Source organism: Scardinius erythrophthalmus, assembly GCF_964197995.2.
Source record: "Scardinius erythrophthalmus genome assembly, contig: HAP1_SCAFFOLD_508, whole genome shotgun sequence".
Classification (NCBI taxonomy): Eukaryota; Metazoa; Chordata; class Actinopteri; order Cypriniformes; family Leuciscidae; genus Scardinius; species Scardinius erythrophthalmus.
In genome coordinates this window covers 8,029-27,084 of record NW_028296108.1, presented here as the reverse complement: position 1 = coordinate 27,084, position 19,056 = coordinate 8,029, and the positions used below count along the sequence as shown (strand labels likewise).

Sequence of the window (19,056 nt, the reverse complement as noted above, 5' to 3'; positions counted from 1 at the left end):
TTTCCTGTTACCACTGTTGGTAGGCGTCATGGCCACGTTTATGTTTTCATGCCATGCCATGCCATGCCATGTTCTGTAAATAAACTGCACTTGGGTTCTCTACAAACTTGCCTTCAGTGGACCAACACTTTTTTTTACTGTATATTTGATCAAATAAATTCAGGCTTGGTGTGCATTAGATGTATCTTTCAAAAACATAAAAGAAAAAACGTACTGCCCCAAATTTTTGTTTGGTAGTGTAAATGTAAAAATAGAGGAAATGAGCATTATCAATTGAACATCCAATATTGATAAATTAAGTAATGCTTTATCTCTAATATCATCAATTAACTGGTGTGGTACGGATATATTGTGCATCTCTAGAATAAAATATCAAATGACTAATAATCTTGTTATTAGTTTTAGGGTTGTGAAATAATGTTTTATAATGTTTTATAGCTTTTGGTGTTATTTTCAACTACCTTTATACATTTGTTTTTAAATTTATTTGCATGTGTGCTTTTCAGCATGTGACGAGTGGACAGTTCTTCCAAATCCCAGTCTTCATCGTGATGTCAACCGTTTTGGACACACAGCTGTTGTCAGTAATGGGTAAGTTCTTGATGTGGACTTTTTCCGTTCACTGATACCATCAGTATATGCGCTCTTCCTGTTCCCAGGTTGTTATTTTTTCCACTAAATTTAATTTAGTTAAACAAATCATCATGGGTCGGGGGAAAAATCAAATGTGTGGCCTTATCCTCTCATTTCTTTTGGAAAATTGTTTTGGCAATACAAATGGGTCGAAATACAGAAAAGGTCTGTTTTCTCTTCCACTCAGCTCAATGTACGTTTTTGGTGGCTTCTCTGGCGTGATTCTGAATGATGTGCTGGTGTATAAGCCTGCCAGCTGTGAGGCCTTCCTGGAGGTGGATCTTTGTCATAGCGCTGGTCCTGGTGTTCGCTGCGTCTGGATCAAAGAACGCTGTGTACCCTGGGACTCCAGCCATGCTAATGACAGTGTGCCTGCCTCCTTCTGCCCTGCGCGCACTAGTAAGAACCTATCATTTTAAAATCTTATGTTAAACACTGGCTTCGCAGAATTACTTTTATGGTCATTTATGGAGCTGTTTTTGAGTATTTTCACAATACATTCACATTGAATTAATTTCTTATTCACAGGAGTCAGTAAAAGTGGTCTTGCATGTCACAGAACCCTGAAGGGGTGTGTTTTGTGGTACAGGTTGACTACATTATTTCCTAAAACAAGGATATTTGACAAATAAATGAATAAAATCACAACATTTCAGGAAACTAGGTGCCTGGACTTTTAAGTAGTTTAGTAGTCATTATACAAAAATATTTGACCACAGAGTACTGTGATTGACCAATCAGTATCGAGAATTTCAGCGGGCCATAAAATAAGATAAATGAGGTGCCAGAATGCACCCTAATATTTAAAAGTTTTGGTTCAGTAAGATTTTGTTTTTAAATTAATATTTTTATTCAACAAGGATGTTTTTAATGTTACAAAATATTGCTATGTAAAAAAAAAAAAAACGCTTTAATAAATAAAAAAGAAAACCCTTAAAAAAAAAGAATGTAGCATAATTTCCACAAAAATATTAAGCAACACAACTGTTTTCAATATTGATAATATTAAGAAGTGTTTCTTGAGTACCAAATCAGCATATTAGGATGATATGAGACTGAGGACTGGAGTAATGACTGCTGAAAATGTAGCTTTGCCATCATATGTTCAATAATATTTTAAAATATATTCAGATATAAAACAGTTATTTTAAATTGTAGTTAGGGATGCACCGAAATAAAAATTCTGGGCTGAAACTATTGTATATTGTAAATGTTGTAAAAAAATATTCATGATGCACTTCTGATGAACCTGAAATTGCTTTTTAAATTTTAATTGTATTAATATTACTGAATTTAAAAAAATACAAGCCAATAAAATAAAACAAACACAATTTGGTTGAAAGTTACACTAAAATTGGACAAAATAAATTAATATTAAATATCAATATATTATTCGTTATTCAGTTCTATGCAACAATCAGATTTAACAGATTTATTTTTTGACTAATTAGCCAAGTAACGTATAGTCCTACTAAGCTATTATTATCAAAAGTATGAGAGCGTTACAAGAAGCGGATCAGTGAACGAGAGGATAGCGTTATTTTACCAGCGTTGCCCAGCAGGGCTACCACACCATGTTACAGCACAGTAGGGCTATTGCAAACAGAAACTAGTATAGTACGACTACATAGAAATTTCATGTCAGCATTATTTGAGCAGACTTTGATTTTCCCATGAGCGTGAGCAGTACATGAGTGGAGCGTTCACATGGGCCGTGAGCAACTGAATGGAGTGCATGTGCATAGAGAGGATAATTAAGCGGAGAGTCACACCGTGCAGTGATAACAGCTAGAGTGAGAGTGAAACCTGAGCGCTGAACACTGAGGGACGGGGTGGGGCGGCATAGATTTTCGGCTCATATTTTCAGCCGTTTTTCTCTCTCGGCCAATAACAGAAAATGACATTTTCGGACGACAATTTTTAGATGCCGAAATTTCGGTGCATCCCTAACATTTCACAATATTAATGTTTTAAAGGGATACTCCACTTTAAAATGAAAATTCTGTCATCATATACTCACCCTCATGTTGTTTCAAACCTGTATGAATTTCTTTCTTCTGCTGAACAGAAAGGAGAAATTATTTAGAAGAATTTCAGTAACCAGACAGTTTCTGGTCTCATTGACTTCCATAGTAGGAAAAAAATATACTATGGAAGTCAATGAGACCAGAAACTGTCTGGTTACTGAAATTCTTCTAAATATCTTACTTTCTGTTCAGCAGAAGAAATAAATTCTTAAAGGATTGAAACAACATGAGGGTGAGTATATGATGACAGAATTTTCATTTTAAAGTGGAGTATCCCTTTAAATATATATATATTTTTTTTTATCAAATAAATGCAGCATAAGATGAGCATAAGAAACTTCTCTCAAAAACATTGAAACATTTTACAGAACCCAAACGTTTGAATAGTTGTGTAATTTATAAAATGCAAGTGTTATAAATGTTTACACATCCTTTCATCTTGTGGGAATATCTATACACCTGGTCCACTATCCTACACAACCATTGCAGTGGGGTGAAGTTCACTGTACATCTCATTCAGTTGAGTTGGACCATTAGCTCTGTATGTCAAACACACACCTGAAGAGTATTTTTCCTTTCAATAAATCCTCTGTCAGGAGATTATTGTTAAGCTACATATAATCCTTTTTACACTTGATACATTGCGGGTTTTATATGCAGAGCCACTCACATGTTCTGCTTTACCTTGATGGTGTGCTGCCTGTTTTCCACTGGGTAAATCCTGCCTGACTGTGGGAAATGCCTGTTGATAATTGACTGAACAAAAGGTCAGTCGGCGCATAATAATCTCATAGCGATGTAATTATGATTGCGATGAAACTAATCTCCAGCGATTGTGGACACAGATGTTTTTTTCTGTGGGCAAAACTGGACCTGAGAGGATTACTGCAATTACCGCACTGAGTTTGGTGTTCTATCAGAGGTGGATTGGACTTTAATTAAGTAATGGAATGACACACAAGTTCATGATGGATTATCCTGTATTGTGTGTATCTCAGAGACCTGCAATCATGCAGTTTATCATTGTACGTAGGCACTCTTTGGGTGGTTGCTCTCTGTGTACCTGTACACAATCTGGACTTTTTTTTTCTATACACTATGTATGTTCCTGATATTATGTATTATGTGTGTGTATGTAATATATACTACTACACTTTCATTCAAAAGTTTGAGATTTGGAAGACGTTAGTCCGATTCTCACTATTAACTAACTATTACTAACTATGACTTGCCTCACACTCCTAATTACTGCTTATTAATAGTTAGTAAGGTAGTTGTTAAGTTTAGATATTAAGTAGGATTAAGGGATGTAGAATATGATCATGCTGAATAAGGCATTAATATGCGCTTTATAAGTTACTAATAAATAACCAATGTCCTAGTAATATGCATGCTAATAAGCAACTAGTTAAAAGTGAGAATTGGACCCGAAACTGAAGTGTTACCAAAAATTCAAAAGAACAGTGTTTATTTGAAATAATAGAAATCTTTTGTAACATTATAAATGCCTTTTACTGTCATCATTTACTTTTTATCAATTTAAAAAAAAAAAATCTTAAAAAAAATAAAATAACGGACCCCAAACCAGAGATCATAATGTTAATCAGGGGCGTCAGTTGGGTATGGTTGCTGCCATACCTTGGTTGCCTAGTAAGTGCTTAAAAAGTTCATTATAAATAAAATGAATCAAGATATAAGTGTTTAAATTAGTTAAAAAAAAAAATTAAAATACTAATTCAAAAAGAATAATACATTGACTTGGTTGTACTATTATAGGCCTACATTATTTGCTCTAATGTTCACGCAATAACTGTCATTCTGACTGACAACCTGAGCGCAACAAAGATATTTAAATACAAACATACACAGGACATTTTTTTATTAATCTTTTTTTTTTTTTTTGAAAAAAGGTAATAAGGCTTTAAAACAATATTAATTTGAGTAAATATTTAGTGAATTGGCATTTTTTGTATGTTAACTGTCCCAGAGACAGTCACAGAAAAATAAGGTGTGATGGGGTAAATAAACCTGAGTATAATTTGTTTTTACTCTTATTTCCTTTCTCCCATCCTTCTAGTTCATTTTTGTCCTGGATTTTCTCATTGTTTATCCTTTGAAATCGTTCCAGACAAAAGCCAGTTCCTGTGTGACATCTCTTTCCCAGAAATAATGATAAAAATGATAAAACAAACCAACAAACAGAAAAGATCCTCCCAAAAAGAAAAGAACAGGAAAAACAGTACTTTTGTGTATTATGTGTATTCATGTCTGAAATAAACTAATTCACAGTCAGGACAAATGTTTTTTTCTCTGTCCTTGGCTCTTCCCCTCAATTTTCTGGTTTTAATTTCGCTGTGCCCTGTCCATATCCACCTCTGCTGTTCAACTTTAGCCCTTACCCATGTATCATTGCACACACTAATTTTTCACCACAGTTGTGAAGTGTTTCACCTTGAGAGCTCTGAGTCAGACCCTTGTTACCTCCAATTTTTGTTTTATGCTAATTAGTAGATATTTTCCTTGTCTCTGATTCAAATTTTTTTTAAACCATAGATGGAGCTGATAAGCAGTGTCAGCAGTTTTCTGACTGTGCTTCCTGTACGGCCAACACCAATGACTGCCAATGGTGCGAAGACAAGAAATGCATCTCTTCTTCAAGCAACTGCACTGTGGTATGTCAAACAGAGGCATAACTATTAAATGGATTTAAAAGCATTTATAGCAATTAAAAATACCATTTCTTTTTGCCGTGTCATATTTTCTCCTCATTCAGCTTACAATTGAGCTTGCCCGCCACCCTCGAGGTCCCCTGTACCTCAACCCTCCCCCTGCCATGCTGTCTGATCACCAGCTCTCTATTTGGAGACCCGGTCTGCGCAAAACCGGCCAGGTATGCAGTAATATATCTTATGATAAGATTGATTGGCTTAGAGAATTAGCACCTGTAACTTCTTGATTTCACTTGTTTTTTCCTCATATAAATGTTAAAAAATACAACACAAAGTTGTACAAAACTTGCTAGTCACATTGAAAAAATATAACCAGAGTATTTTACAAATATCTCTTTTCCATCCTCTTGATTTTTAGTCTGTGAAGAACTATACCAAATGCAGTGTTCGAGGTGAGCAGGTTTGTACCAAACTGGTGAACTGCAGGAGTTGCTCACTTAACATCAACTGTCAGTGGGAACCACAACAGCAGGAATGTCATGCTCTGCCTGGTGAGCTGAAGGATGGATGGATGGATGGATGGATGGACGGACAGAATGACAGAGCATATGCATGTCCATATAAACAATGAAACAGTGATCAAAGTAGACATTTCTTCTGTTTAACTGTTACAACTTTAGATGATGTCTAGAGTAGAGGTATTCAACCCTGCTCCTGGAGACCCACTGTTCTGCAAAATTTATCGATTTATTATTTTATAAATTTATTATTATTGGTCAGTTCTGTTTGATTAGGTTTGGAGCCAAACTCTGCAGGACAGTGAGTCCCCCGGAGCTGGGTTGAAGATCTCTGGTCTAGGGTATAGGTGCAACATCTAACATGGTAATATTTGAGTGTGTTTGGTTGGCAGAAACATAAGATAAAAAGACAAATATGATGCAGAGAATGTTTTGTATACATTTGAGAAAAGAATACAGAATTAGAAATATAAAGAATAATACAAATATGTGTGCCTAATACAGCTCAAAAACTTAAGAGGCAGTGTAGAGAGAAAAAAATCTCTGATAGCCGAGGCACTCCTTAATTAAAATGTCTTTATTGCAAAAATGACATGTCCTAAATGGACAACTTTAAAATGCCCATGCGTAGCGGCATAGGGCCTTCTTCAGGGCATAGTGAAGCAGATAAAAAACTGATCTTATAATGACAAAGACACACAGGTAGAAGCAAACACACAGGTGCTGACAATCAGTATTGAAGGTCTGCAGGTAATTGCTAGGACACACCTCTCACACGGTTCTCAGCACTAAAGCTATTAGTCACAATAATAAACAAAAACACAGGCAACAGATAACATGCTTATATATTCATGCATACCTCTCACATGGTTCTCAACACTGAAGCTGTTGGTCACAATAATAAACAAAGAAGCAACAGATAGCATGCATATACATTCATGCATATGTTACTAGGGCACGCCTCTCACATGATTCTCAGCACTAAAGCTGTTGGTCACAATGTAAGCAAAAACACAAGCAACAGGTAGCATGCATATATTCATGCATACACATTCATGCATACATATGCATACACATATACATATACAATACATATGAAAAGTGAGCAGTCACAGGAAATAACAATGTTCCAAAATCACAGAAAAGGTCTATAATCTATCTCCTCATTTAATCCTGGATAGTCCATTGCTTTGAAACTCCATATCCAAAAGGTTTCACGTTGCAATAACTGTTTTAAAATATCACCTCCACGTATTGATTTTTTAATAATTTCAATGCCCTGAATTCTCAAGGATGAAGGGTCACTATGGTGTATTTCTTTATAGTGTTTGGCCATAGGGTAATCTTCGTTATTGACTCGAATTGCGTATTTGTGTTCATAAAACCGCTCTTTTAGTTTTCTTTTAGTTCTGCCCACATAGAAACACCCACATGGGCATTGTAGGCGGTAGACCACATATTCAGAGTTACAGTTAATAAAACCATTAGTCTTAAATTCTCTCTGCGTTCTCAGATCACAAAAAGTCTTACTTTGAATGACACCCTCACAATGACTGCAAGATCCACACCTATAGGTTCCCCACAACCCCTTTTCTAGCCATGTTTTTTGTCTAGGACCTGGAAGGTAACTTCTTACAAGTTTGTCCCTTATGGATGGTGCCTTCTTGAACACAGTCATAGGCGGTGAGAATCATGTGAGAGGCGTGCCCTAGTAATATATGCATGAATGTATATGCATGCTATCTGTTGCTTCTTTGTTTATTATTGTGACCAACAGCTTCAGTGTTGAGAACCATGTGAGAGGTATGCATGAATATATATGCATGTTATCTGTTGCCTGTGTTTTTGTTTATTATTGTGACTAATAGCTTTAGTGCTGAGAACCGTGTGAGAGGTGTGTCCTAGCAATTACCTGCAGACCTTCAATACTGATTGTCAGCACCTGTGTGTTTGCTTCTACCTGTGTGTCTTTGTCATTATAAGATCAGTTTTTTATCTGCTTCACTATGCCCTGAAGAAGGCCCTATGCCGCTACGCATGGGCATTTTAAAGTTGTCCATTTAGGACATGTCATTTTTGCAATAAAGACATTTTAATTAAGGAGTGCCTCGGCTATCAGAGATTTTTTTCTCTCTACACTGCCTCTTAAGATGTTCTACCTTGGACTGAAGAACACCCAAATCAAACTTAAAAGGAATTGAGCACGCCATTCATCTTGAATCTAAACAGCTCAAAAACTCTTTGAAATGTACAAGGTTATCATTTATGACATGTCTTTTTGTAAGAAATTCAACAAGGACATATTAAATTGATCAAAAGTGACAGTGAAGACATTTATAATGATACAATTTTTTTTTTTTAAATAAATGGTGTTCTTTTGAACTTTCTGTTTATCAAAGATTCCTGAAAAAACATATCATGATTTCCACAAAAATATTAAGCTGCATAGTCATTTTCACCTGTTATAATTATATATGAAATGTTTCTTGAGCACCAAATCAGCATATTAGAAAGGGTCATGTGACACTAAAGACTGGAGTAAAGATGCTGAAAATTCTGCCCTGCCATCACACAAATAAATTCCAAGATTTTGGAAAGGGTAAAGTTAGGAAAACGTCTAAAATAGTTTTGAGCAAATAATAGTTTGTGCGTCTCAGACGCAGAAACAATGGAAGCACATTTCCACACTCTGAGGGCATCTCTACCTATTTGATCTGATCTAGTTTGGGAGCAGGAAGTGATGCTGTTGTTTGATGTATTATTAACATTCTTTTGTCTCCCTTGGGAAGAAATTCTTCTCTACAGGCCCACACATTGTACCTATGCTCAACATTTACACACACACACACACACACGCACGCACGCACGCACACACACGCACACACACACACACACACACACACACACACACACACACTCCATGGGACATTCCATAGACTTAATGGTTTTTATATTGTGCAAACTGTATATTCTGTCCCCTAACCCTACCCCCTAAACCTACGCAATCACAGAAAACTTTCTGCATTTTTCTTTTTCAAAAAACATCGCTTAGTATGATTTATAAGCTGTTTTCCTCATGGGGACCAAAAATGTCCCCACAAGGACAGGGATTTCAGATATTGACATCTTTGTGGGGTCAGGGGTGGCATTTTTTGTCCCCATAAAGTAGGGTTTACTAGGACCACACACACACACACACACACACACACACATGCACATGCACACACATGTTTGTTTCACTATATTATTGAGGAAATTGCTTAGACTTCGAAGTATTTCTTTAAAAATTAGGTTAATGATATGTTCTATCGCCTATCCAACCTCTACCCCGGTGTGTTTGGTTAATGGAGCAGAGATAAAGGGGCAGAGTGACCGAGGTGGTACATTCAGGGTTTGAGGTGGTACATTCAGGGTTTGAGCTGGTCATTTTCCCACAGTCTCTCTGTGTCCGATATCAGGATATTCTCAAATTTCTGACTGATAGCTCAATTTGAAAGAATACATATACACACGGACAACTTTGTCTGAAAAGGACATCAACTCTGTAGTGAAGACATGAGTATATCCAACCATGGAAAATGGAGACCTTTGGAGCTGGATGGTACATCACACTGAGTTCTGACCTCAACCAGAAGGCCAATTGCAAGTGCAGTAATTATTCAAGTTTGCTGAGCTATTTATCCATTTATGGCTGAGCAGCCTAGTCAAAGAATCCAGAGTTTATTGTTCTTTTTCCCTTTTCTGCACTGTTTTTTCTCTCTTCGTCAGATGACAGCCTTTATCTTGGATTATAATCAGCCGCATTTTTACAAAATATACCCTTGAAATGAAAGGGGCAATGGTTATTTTACGCTATGTTTAGTTCTGTGTGGTTTTATAATTGACTATGACTGTGTGCATTTCCTTTTGTTTTGCTTTTCAGGAAATTGAGGGGTTTGTCTGAGTGTGGGTGTTTGTGGTTAACCATCGTCATGGTAAATTATTCATGTGCTGCTCACTGTAATAAGTTCAAAACCCAAGGGTAACATGTTTCTTAATTTCATAATGTAGTTTTACTTGCACTACTGTTCAAAAGTCGATAAGATAAAAAAAATTAAAAATTGAAAGAAGTTTCTTATACTCACCAACGATACATTTATTTGATCAAAACACCTTTAACCCTCTGGGGTCCTTCGGGTCCAAATGGACCCGAAGCGTTTAAATAAAAAAATTTAAAAATTCATAGCTTCATCGGAATGGTCTGAAATTTGGTGACTTTGTTGGTACTTGGTATATGAATACCAAAAAAAATTGGGGACAGGATTTGAATAGTCTAAGTGGTTGTAATAAAAATAGTCACACTCAGGACCTTCGGGTCCAAATGGACCCGCCATAGGAAATGAATGGGAAATTGGCAAAAATGTGACAATACAGAGTTTTTTTGTGCGTACAATCTACAAATCAGCCACGATCCAGAAAAAAAGCACACAACAGTGAAGGGGTGAATCTATAAAACATCAAGAGTGCAAAACAGACACATCCACACACACACACACACACACAAACACACTTTTATACACATACACACTAATAAATTCAGATTACAAAAATCTGTTTTGAATTTTTAAAAATCACAGCTTCATCGGAATGTCACGAAACAAGGTGACTTTTATGCTATTAGGTATGTGAACACACAAAAAAATTGAGGTCATGATCCAAGCATGCTAAGTGGTCCTCACACTTCTGCTCTTTGGTCAAAAATGACCCCCATAGGAAATGAATGGGATATTGTCAAAAATATGAAAACACAGAGGTTTTTTTGGGCATACAATCTACAAATCAGCCAGGATGCAGAAAAAAAAGGACTCAACAGTGAAGGGGTGAACCTCTAAAATATCAAGAGTGCAAAACAGACACATCCACACACACACACACACACAAACACACTTTTATACACATACACACTAATAAATTCAGATTACAAAAATATGTTTAGAATTTTTAAAAATCACAGCTTCATCGGACTGTTACGAAACTATGTGACTTTTATGGTATTGGGTATGTGAACACACAAAAAATATTGAGGTCATGATCCAAGCATGCTAAGTGGTCCTCACACTTCTGCTCTTTGGTCAAAAATGACCCCCATAGAAAATGAATGGGAAATTGTCAAAAATATGAAAAAACAGTTTTTTTGTGCATACAATCTACAAATCAGCCAGGATGCAGAAAAAAAGGACTCAACAGTGAAGGGGTGAATCTCTAAAATATCAAGAGTGCAAAACAGACAAAATCTGTTCAGGCAAAATCACTAGAATTCGCAAGCCTTTCTATAGAGAGCTGTAAATCCACTAGTGGTAAAAATGTGCTATTGCTTGATAAAAATGCTCAGTGTGTCCACCAGTTGGCGCCCATCTCATTTCAAAAATTGCTTTCATGAGGCCTAGGCTTGACTCTAAAATGAAATACAGCTTTAATAAAAATAAAATAAAAATTATATAAATATAAAAAATTTCTATTATATTCAATGGGAAAAAATGGGTCATAATTATTGCATAAATATTAATTATAAATCATAAAATTATCTCAAAACACCAAAAAAGAAAAGAAAAAATATTATAAAAAACAAGTAAAAAAAAAAATATTAAGATTTTTTTTTATATATATGAATACCGCCCTCCGGGTCCATTTGGACCCGAAGGTCCCAAGTGTGACTGTTAGACGAAGGACCCCAGAGGGTTAAAACTGTAATATTTTGAAATATTATTAAAATTTAAATTAAAGGTTTTCTATTTTAATATATTCTAAAATATAATTTATTCCTGTGATGGCAAAGCTGAATTTTTAGCAGTCATTACTCCAGTCTTCAGTGTCACATGATCCTTAAAAAAAATATTCTAATATGCTTCTAATTCTAATTTGATGCTCAAGAAACATTTCTTATTATTCTTATTGTGATGCTTAATGGTTTTGTGGAATCTTTTTTTCAGGATTCTTTGAAGAATAAAAAGTTCAAAAGAGCTGCATTTATTTAAAAACAGAAATCGTTTGCAACATTATAAATGTCTTTAGTGTCACTTTAAATCAATTTAATATATCCATATGAATCTATTAATTAATTTAATAAAAAGAAATCTGACACAGTAGTGTCAAATTTCTTCAAATATATCTTGTTTTTCCTATATAATACACAGAAAGCTCCTTTTATCAATATTCTGATCAGAATGATTTGTTTGCGGTGTTCAGATGTCTTGTGTGAGTGAAGCCTAGTTTAAATAGAAGCCTGGTTTTATCATGGATTTTGCTGCTTTTTTGCAGCACACTTGTGTGGAGAGGACTGGAGTCAGATTGGAGATGCATGTCTGAGGCTGAATGCCAGTAAGGAGAGTTATGATAATGCCCAGCACTACTGTAAGAACCTGGATGGCAACATTGCATCTCTAACCTCAGCCAGGCAGGTAGACTTCATACTGGATGAGCTGCAGAAGTATCAGCTGCATGGGAGGGTGAGTCAAGTATAATCACTAGCCTTTGTGTGGAGGTTTACATTGATTTGTCTTGGTAATGGTTGGGTACTGTGTAGAACACAGTCAAAGCTGTTAACAAGTTTTTCTGATGCATATCGATTAGCAGTGTTGGGGTGTTAAATTGACAACAAAATATCTGAGTTACTTTTTCAAATAAGTAACTCAAGTTACTTTAGTTTTTTTCATTTATTCTGACCTCTCTTGTCCCCATGTTGAGAGAAATCATAAGCAAGTTGCAGAGGTGTTGTGTGCGCTGTGTGATGCTTATTGTAGTTCTAGACTAAATGTGAACATGCATTTACTCATCTCTCTTGCACAAAAACAGATTCAGTATTCTTCAAAATGAATAAAAACAGTGCAATGCAAACTCAGAATATTATGCAAACCTGCAATAATAAAATTTACTCAATTACACAAATGTACTTTATGTAATTAATCTCGCTTTATTAATCAATGTCTTTGCCGCTGACCTTCGAAAAAAGGGGGGTGGGGAGACGTGGTGTTCGGTTCTGATTAATTCGGTTCGGGAGTAAAGCCCGCCCGCACTTACAATTGACTGGTTGGGTCCTTATATGCGCTTCGTGAGCCACACTAGCACACACACGCAAGGTCTCTCGCTCCCTCTCTCTTCACGTTCTTCTCCCGGTAGACGTAGAATCCACAGCTAGATCAATGATTATAAGCCCTATGATTACAACGAACGACTATCATTTGAAGTGTCACACAGTTCTGAAATTATCGTACATTATAGGATTTTTTGTCATTATTGATCGTACATCGTACAGAGGTCAAAATTATCGTACAAATACGATAATTATCGTACGTCTGGCAACACTGAGCTGCGCCCTCTACTGTACAGGAGTAAATTTGCATTTATTTCAGCCTGAGGCTTATTCATTTCACTTTTGGGAAAGGGCCTTTACATTTTCCACAATATAACTTTTTTGTTGTTATTAAAACAAACAAGGAAGCCCAGCCCAAGTGAGGAAAAAGTAACACAAAAGTAATGTAATACATTACTTTCCAAAGTCACTTTTTAGGGGGTATCGCAATATTGTAACACATTCCTTTTAAAAGAAACTTTCCCCCACACTGCTGATTATGTATCTCACCATAACAATGGCTTTTTTTTTTTTGACTGACACAAACTTGTGTCCGTGCTTCTGATTTGTTTACCTAAATCAGTTCTTGATTGCAAGTATACAGTATTTGCCCTGCACTTCTCTGAATCCAATTTTAAAGTGATTCTTTAAACGTTTAAGAATGTACAATTTACTTGGCAAGTCCAGATGTAATGCTAGATGTTTCGGTGTGTGTAAGTTTGTTTCTAAATGTCAGTAAAGCTTAAACACTCAACTTTACATGTCAGAAAACCTTACTCATGCCTACAGTTAAAAGCTATTCAGTTAAAGCTAGTCCCCCCGGTGCTGTGGTGTAAATATTTGTCGTTTTAATTAAAAGGAAAGGAGTGACTCTCTTCATAATCCGCTCCCTTGCTGATTGAGGCGTGAGCCTCAGTGTTTAAGCAGCTTTTGTCCTTTGAAGATTAACACAGTTTTCTAAAGGACTCACCTTTGATGTGAAAAAGATTCACATGCGACGGTTTCTCAGTTGCCACTATTTTTCCTCTATTCTGTCACTCACACAGACAGTCACACTCACTCCCTGTGGCTGCACAAACTCACAGGAGATCTTAAACCTTTTAAACCTTTTAATCAAAGCACACAAGACCTTTTCATACAGGGAAGTTGTTCATTTGAATGGAAAATCTAAGGGGTTGGGTTATGTCAAATTCAGTTTGTTTTGCCTTGAATTCATAATTAAACTGTGCATTGGCCTTTGTCTTCCCTTAAAGAAGAAAGAAAAGAGAAAAAGAAAAAAAGTGTTTTTATAAAATATAGCATGTGTTAAACAGAGTAGACAGTCACATTAGCCATCAAAACGTCTAGGTGCTCTGAATGAATGTCCAGCTGGAAGTCTGCAAAATCAAGTTCAAATAGAGGTGTATGAAGATGAATGCTTTTTTTTTTTACTTTTTTTTTACTTTTTTGACTTGCATCTGCAAATATGTCAGTCTGTTTATAGTTTAACTTCAGACCTCTTTCTGTTCTTTACTCTAATGTTCATAATCAGAGTATTTATGGACACAGGGTGATAACAGCTCATTGCATCTGTGTTCAAAGTGACTTTAATATATTTAAACATGTTAGATATGTGGCTCACTCAAATGTCAGTACCTAGCCCAAGGAATAATATGAAAATGTATGTAAATATGGTTTTCTTTTCAAGAATTTCATTCTTTTATTGAGGCTTTTTTTTTTTTTATAAATTAATATCAAATTGAATTTTAGATCTGAAATTAAAATCAAGCTCATCATAGAAGAGGTCTATTCAGGTCATAGTGTGAATTGCATTTTTTTAAAGTTAATTTTAATTAAATAATTTCAATGAAATTACATTTTTAATCAAACTTTTTTAGTTTTGAAAAAAAAAAAAAATCTATAGATCCAGACAAAAATTTGCTTCATGCCATTGACCCATAATTACGCTAGTTTTGTCTGACCCTGGTTGGACATGTTTTGTATGTTGCACAACATTTTCAAGATTTAATCTAATAATTTTCCCTAACTGATATAGCCATTTTTTTTACCATTTTATGTGGATGTTACATATGTGTGTGTGTGTGTATATATATATATATATATATATATATATATATATATATATATATATAATATAATATATATATATATATATATATATATATATATATATATATATATATATATATATATATATATATATATATATAATATAATATATTTCTCTCTTGCAGAAACTTACTCCCTGGGTGGGTCTAAGGAAGATAAATGTTTCATACTGGGGGTGGGAGGACATGTCTCCCTTCACTGCCAGCACTCTGCAGTGGTTACCAGGGGAGCCAAGTGACTCTGGTTTTTGTGCGTACCTGGAAAGAGCTGAGGTTGCCGGACTCAAAGCCAAACCCTGCACTGCCAACACTGAGGGGCTGATCTGTGAGAAGCCAGTTGGTGAGAAAAGTTTTTTTTTTTTTTTTTGTTTGCTATGTTTCTTTGTAACATGAACCTGGAGGTGATTCAATGCCTGCTCTGTGGTGGATGCTGCTCTTACACATCAGACCCAAACTAATTCACTCCCGCTGAAAACTCCACAGGGTTCTTGAAGAATTGGGAAGTCTGGAAGTAGACTTTTATTAATATATTTTGTCTTAATTTGATAATGCTTTCAGTTAATAGTTCTGTTGTATTATTCTCAGCTCTGTTAACAAACTTTGTTTAATGCCTATTCCATGGAATTCTGCAGATTTTCCCTTATATTTTATGCAGATTTAGTCTGGGCTTGCCCTGGCTTTTTGTGTCACATATGTCAAGGTGATTTGGTGTCTGCATCTGCCATAATATTCTTTTCCATATTGTGTTATCACACTAGTAAAGAAATGAACATATTACTTGGTTTTATTAAAGTTTTATGAAAAACGAATTCTATATATACCGTAGTTCCTTGCGTTTTTTTTGTTTGTTTGTTTGTTTGTTTTTTGCTTTTTTGAATGAGCAGGGCTGTTGGATACTCTCTAACATCCGCTGTTTCCTTGGCTGCTGTATGTTTTTTGGACCTGTTTGAAACTCTAGAAAAGAGACTCAGAGGAAGCACAAATTAGGCCTTGAACAAGATTTGGACCCCCTTCAGACACATGCAAAGAGCATAAAGAATGAATGTCAACTCGTCCTCCCCTCATCTCTGTGTTTATTCTGCTCATTTTCATTTCTTATTTATGTTCTTCTGCTCATTGAGCTCATTTCAATTGTTTCTCTTACTCTACAGGAGGTAACAAACCAGATTTTTGAGGCAATGTGTATAGACATTGTCATTATCATGAATATAATAAACATTGTTAGTAACATATTTTAAGTGTGTTAAAAATGCAGAACTACAGTATTATTATAGCTATAGAGTATATTACAATACATAATTGGAGTGGAGTGCAAAACTCTTAGACCACATTGAAATGTGGGATTCAAAATCAAATTTTAACCTTGAAATAAGCAAAGTGTGGCATATATTGGACACATTAAAACTTGAATACATTTTTATGATGTAAAATAAAATAATAAATGTTTAAGGTTCTGTTTCTCAGTTGCTAATCAAAGTAAACTTGACATTGATCATGTGACTGTACAGATGTTCTTGCTTCCATTAAAGCTGCTTTTTGAATCATTCTCAAAACAGATTGGATAACTTGATCATAAGGTTTTACACAAAGCTGTGGAGATCATACCAGTGTTCTTATTCATAAAACTATTAAAAATAATTTGCATTAATTGAAATAAGGCTAAAATAAAATATAAATATTTGATTGTAAACTTACAGAGAGAGAGAGAGCAATTAAAGCAAAATAAAAAAAGTACAAAGACAAAAACGCACAACAAAATTACTAAAACAAACAAAAATAAATTGAAAAAATAAATAAAGGCTAATTCAAAATAGAAATAAATAGTATTGGTTTCACTTTATGTTGATGTTCCCTTTAATACATTCTGTCAACTATAAGTAATGTTTTACCTACATGTCATTAGGGTTGCTGGTAGTGTTAGGGTTAGAATAAGTTGACAGTGTAGTTGCAAAGTTACTTATAATCAGTAGAATGTCTGTTGGGGGACCATCACAATATTACGTTAGTAGACTGTCAGCTTAATATCTGCTAACACCTTATTATAAGGTGTTAGCAGATATTAGTTAGCAGATATTAAGCAGACAGACTACTAATAGAGTTAGTTGACACATAGGTGCAGCGTTACTTATTGTCAACAGTGTTCAAAAGGGACCATCAGAATAAAATGTTACCATAGTATTAAATAATTTTAAAATATGTTAAAATAGTATTAAAATATCACTGAATCAGTTGAATTGACCCTACTGTATCTTATCAGGAAATTGTATTGTCATTTTGAATTGTTATTTGAGGTGTTTTAAGTGTTAAATTAAGTTTTCTATTGTTTGACATTTTTGCCTAGTTTTTAAAATGATCTAATTAGCTTAAAAGTAATTGCAATTCTGACCACTGCATTTTCCTCCTTCAGTGAGCCCAAACCTTACCATGCGTCCATGTAAGATGCCCTGCTCCCTGCGAACCACCTGTGCCAACTGCACCAGCCAGGCCATGGAGTGTATGTGGTGTGGCAGCACCAAGCGCTGTGTGGATTCCAATGCATACGTCATCTCCTTCCCTTACGGCCAGTGCCTGGAGTGGCAAACTGGAGACTGTGGAGGTGAGTTCTCGCGTTTACCATCAAGGACACACACACATTAAGATACATGGCAGACTAGAAGCTGGAGTTATGAGTACACACTACTCTGATGAACACACACCTTCTAACTCGTTTACTTTCCACCTTCTCATTTTCCTTTCTGTTGTGAGCCTAAGGGAGATTGAGTTTTGAGAGAGCAGATGTTATGAACGCTATGCCTGCTGCACAGGCAGGTATCAAAATCACTATAAACTCCTGTCACACTCTGACTGGCCTCCACCGGAAAAATCTATAAACTATCGACATCTGTCCGGCCTTGCACAAGAGACTGAGACCCTGCACAAAGAGAAAAAAGAACTTTCATCTTATTCGGACTTTTGACCTGTGGCATAAAGTCTGGTCATCATTGCAGGTTTTCTGACCAAGAATTGGTACGAAATTTCTGCAAACACAAAAGAAGATATTTTTAAGAATGCAGTTTTGCTGACCATATCCTTTGTATGGATAAACATTAAGACATTTCTCAAAATATGTGATAAATGCTTTGAACTTTTTCCAGTTGTAGCGCCACCTATGGGCAGAATTTGACACAAATTGGTGTGAATTCTCAGAATGTCTGGTTGTCTATGTATGCCAAGTTTTAGGTTTGAATTTTGCCTTCAGCAGATAAGTCAATTCATTAAAATGTGCAATTTGCTTATATCTCCTCAATGCTCAAAATTCTTTTGTAAATGTTTTGCCTTTTTAAAGCTGCTGTGTTTGGAAAAGTTTTTTTGTTTTTTTTTCTTAAAATTGAAGAGAGCGGGAAAAACCTGTATAAAGAGAAATGAAATGTAAGAAATGCATTTTTTTTTAAGCCCTTATAGTTCTAGAGATTTCTGATTATCTCACCAGTTTTGGTGTCTCTACAACTTGGTACAGACCTGGCAAAAAAAGAGGATAAGAACAATAAGAGTAGGAACAAGAAAATCGGACAACAAATACAATAGTGTTCCAAAACCTTTGGAATGTGGACCCCAACATGTGACCTTTTTTTTGCTGGGAAATAAGCACAACAGTTACGTGAACAGAAACTTTAATAGAATAAATCTTTTGTCAAGATTTGATGTCTCTAATTTTGCAAATCACATGAATATTCCATCATTAACATTGGTAATTTTTTGGTAAATTTTTTCTTTGTAAAACCAGCTTTGTTGTTGAGACGTTTTTCATATGCTCTTATTTCCATAAAGCCAGTCACTTAGATTTGAACTCTTGATTCCAGCCAACACTTACCATTTTTATATACATCATGTGTCAGTGTGCGAACTGGGGGCGGTTCATGAGTGTGCCGTCTGAAACTGAGGCTGTTCAGATCTCTGCTCAGTCACTTTACGATTCAACAGCTCCTCTAGTTCTTTCTAAGTAGATTTGCAGAA

The 19,056-nt window shown here is 35.4% G+C and overlaps 1 protein-coding gene across 1 annotated transcript; it reads left to right on the top strand.

Moving 5' to 3' along the window:
* Positions 1–506: 506 nt before the first annotated feature.
* Positions 507–18,592, top strand: LOC308686608 (attractin-like protein 1; the record flags this gene model as incomplete). The annotated part of the gene is made up of 10 exons (XM_081395045.1): positions 507–591; positions 821–1,032; positions 5,214–5,332; positions 5,434–5,550; positions 5,748–5,880; positions 12,145–12,332; positions 15,190–15,403; positions 17,471–17,659; positions 17,815–17,871; positions 18,533–18,592. Coding segments are annotated over 10 exons (1,374 nt in total), but the record flags the coding sequence as incomplete, so codon positions are not given.
* Between the last annotated feature and the right edge of the window lie 464 nt (positions 18,593–19,056).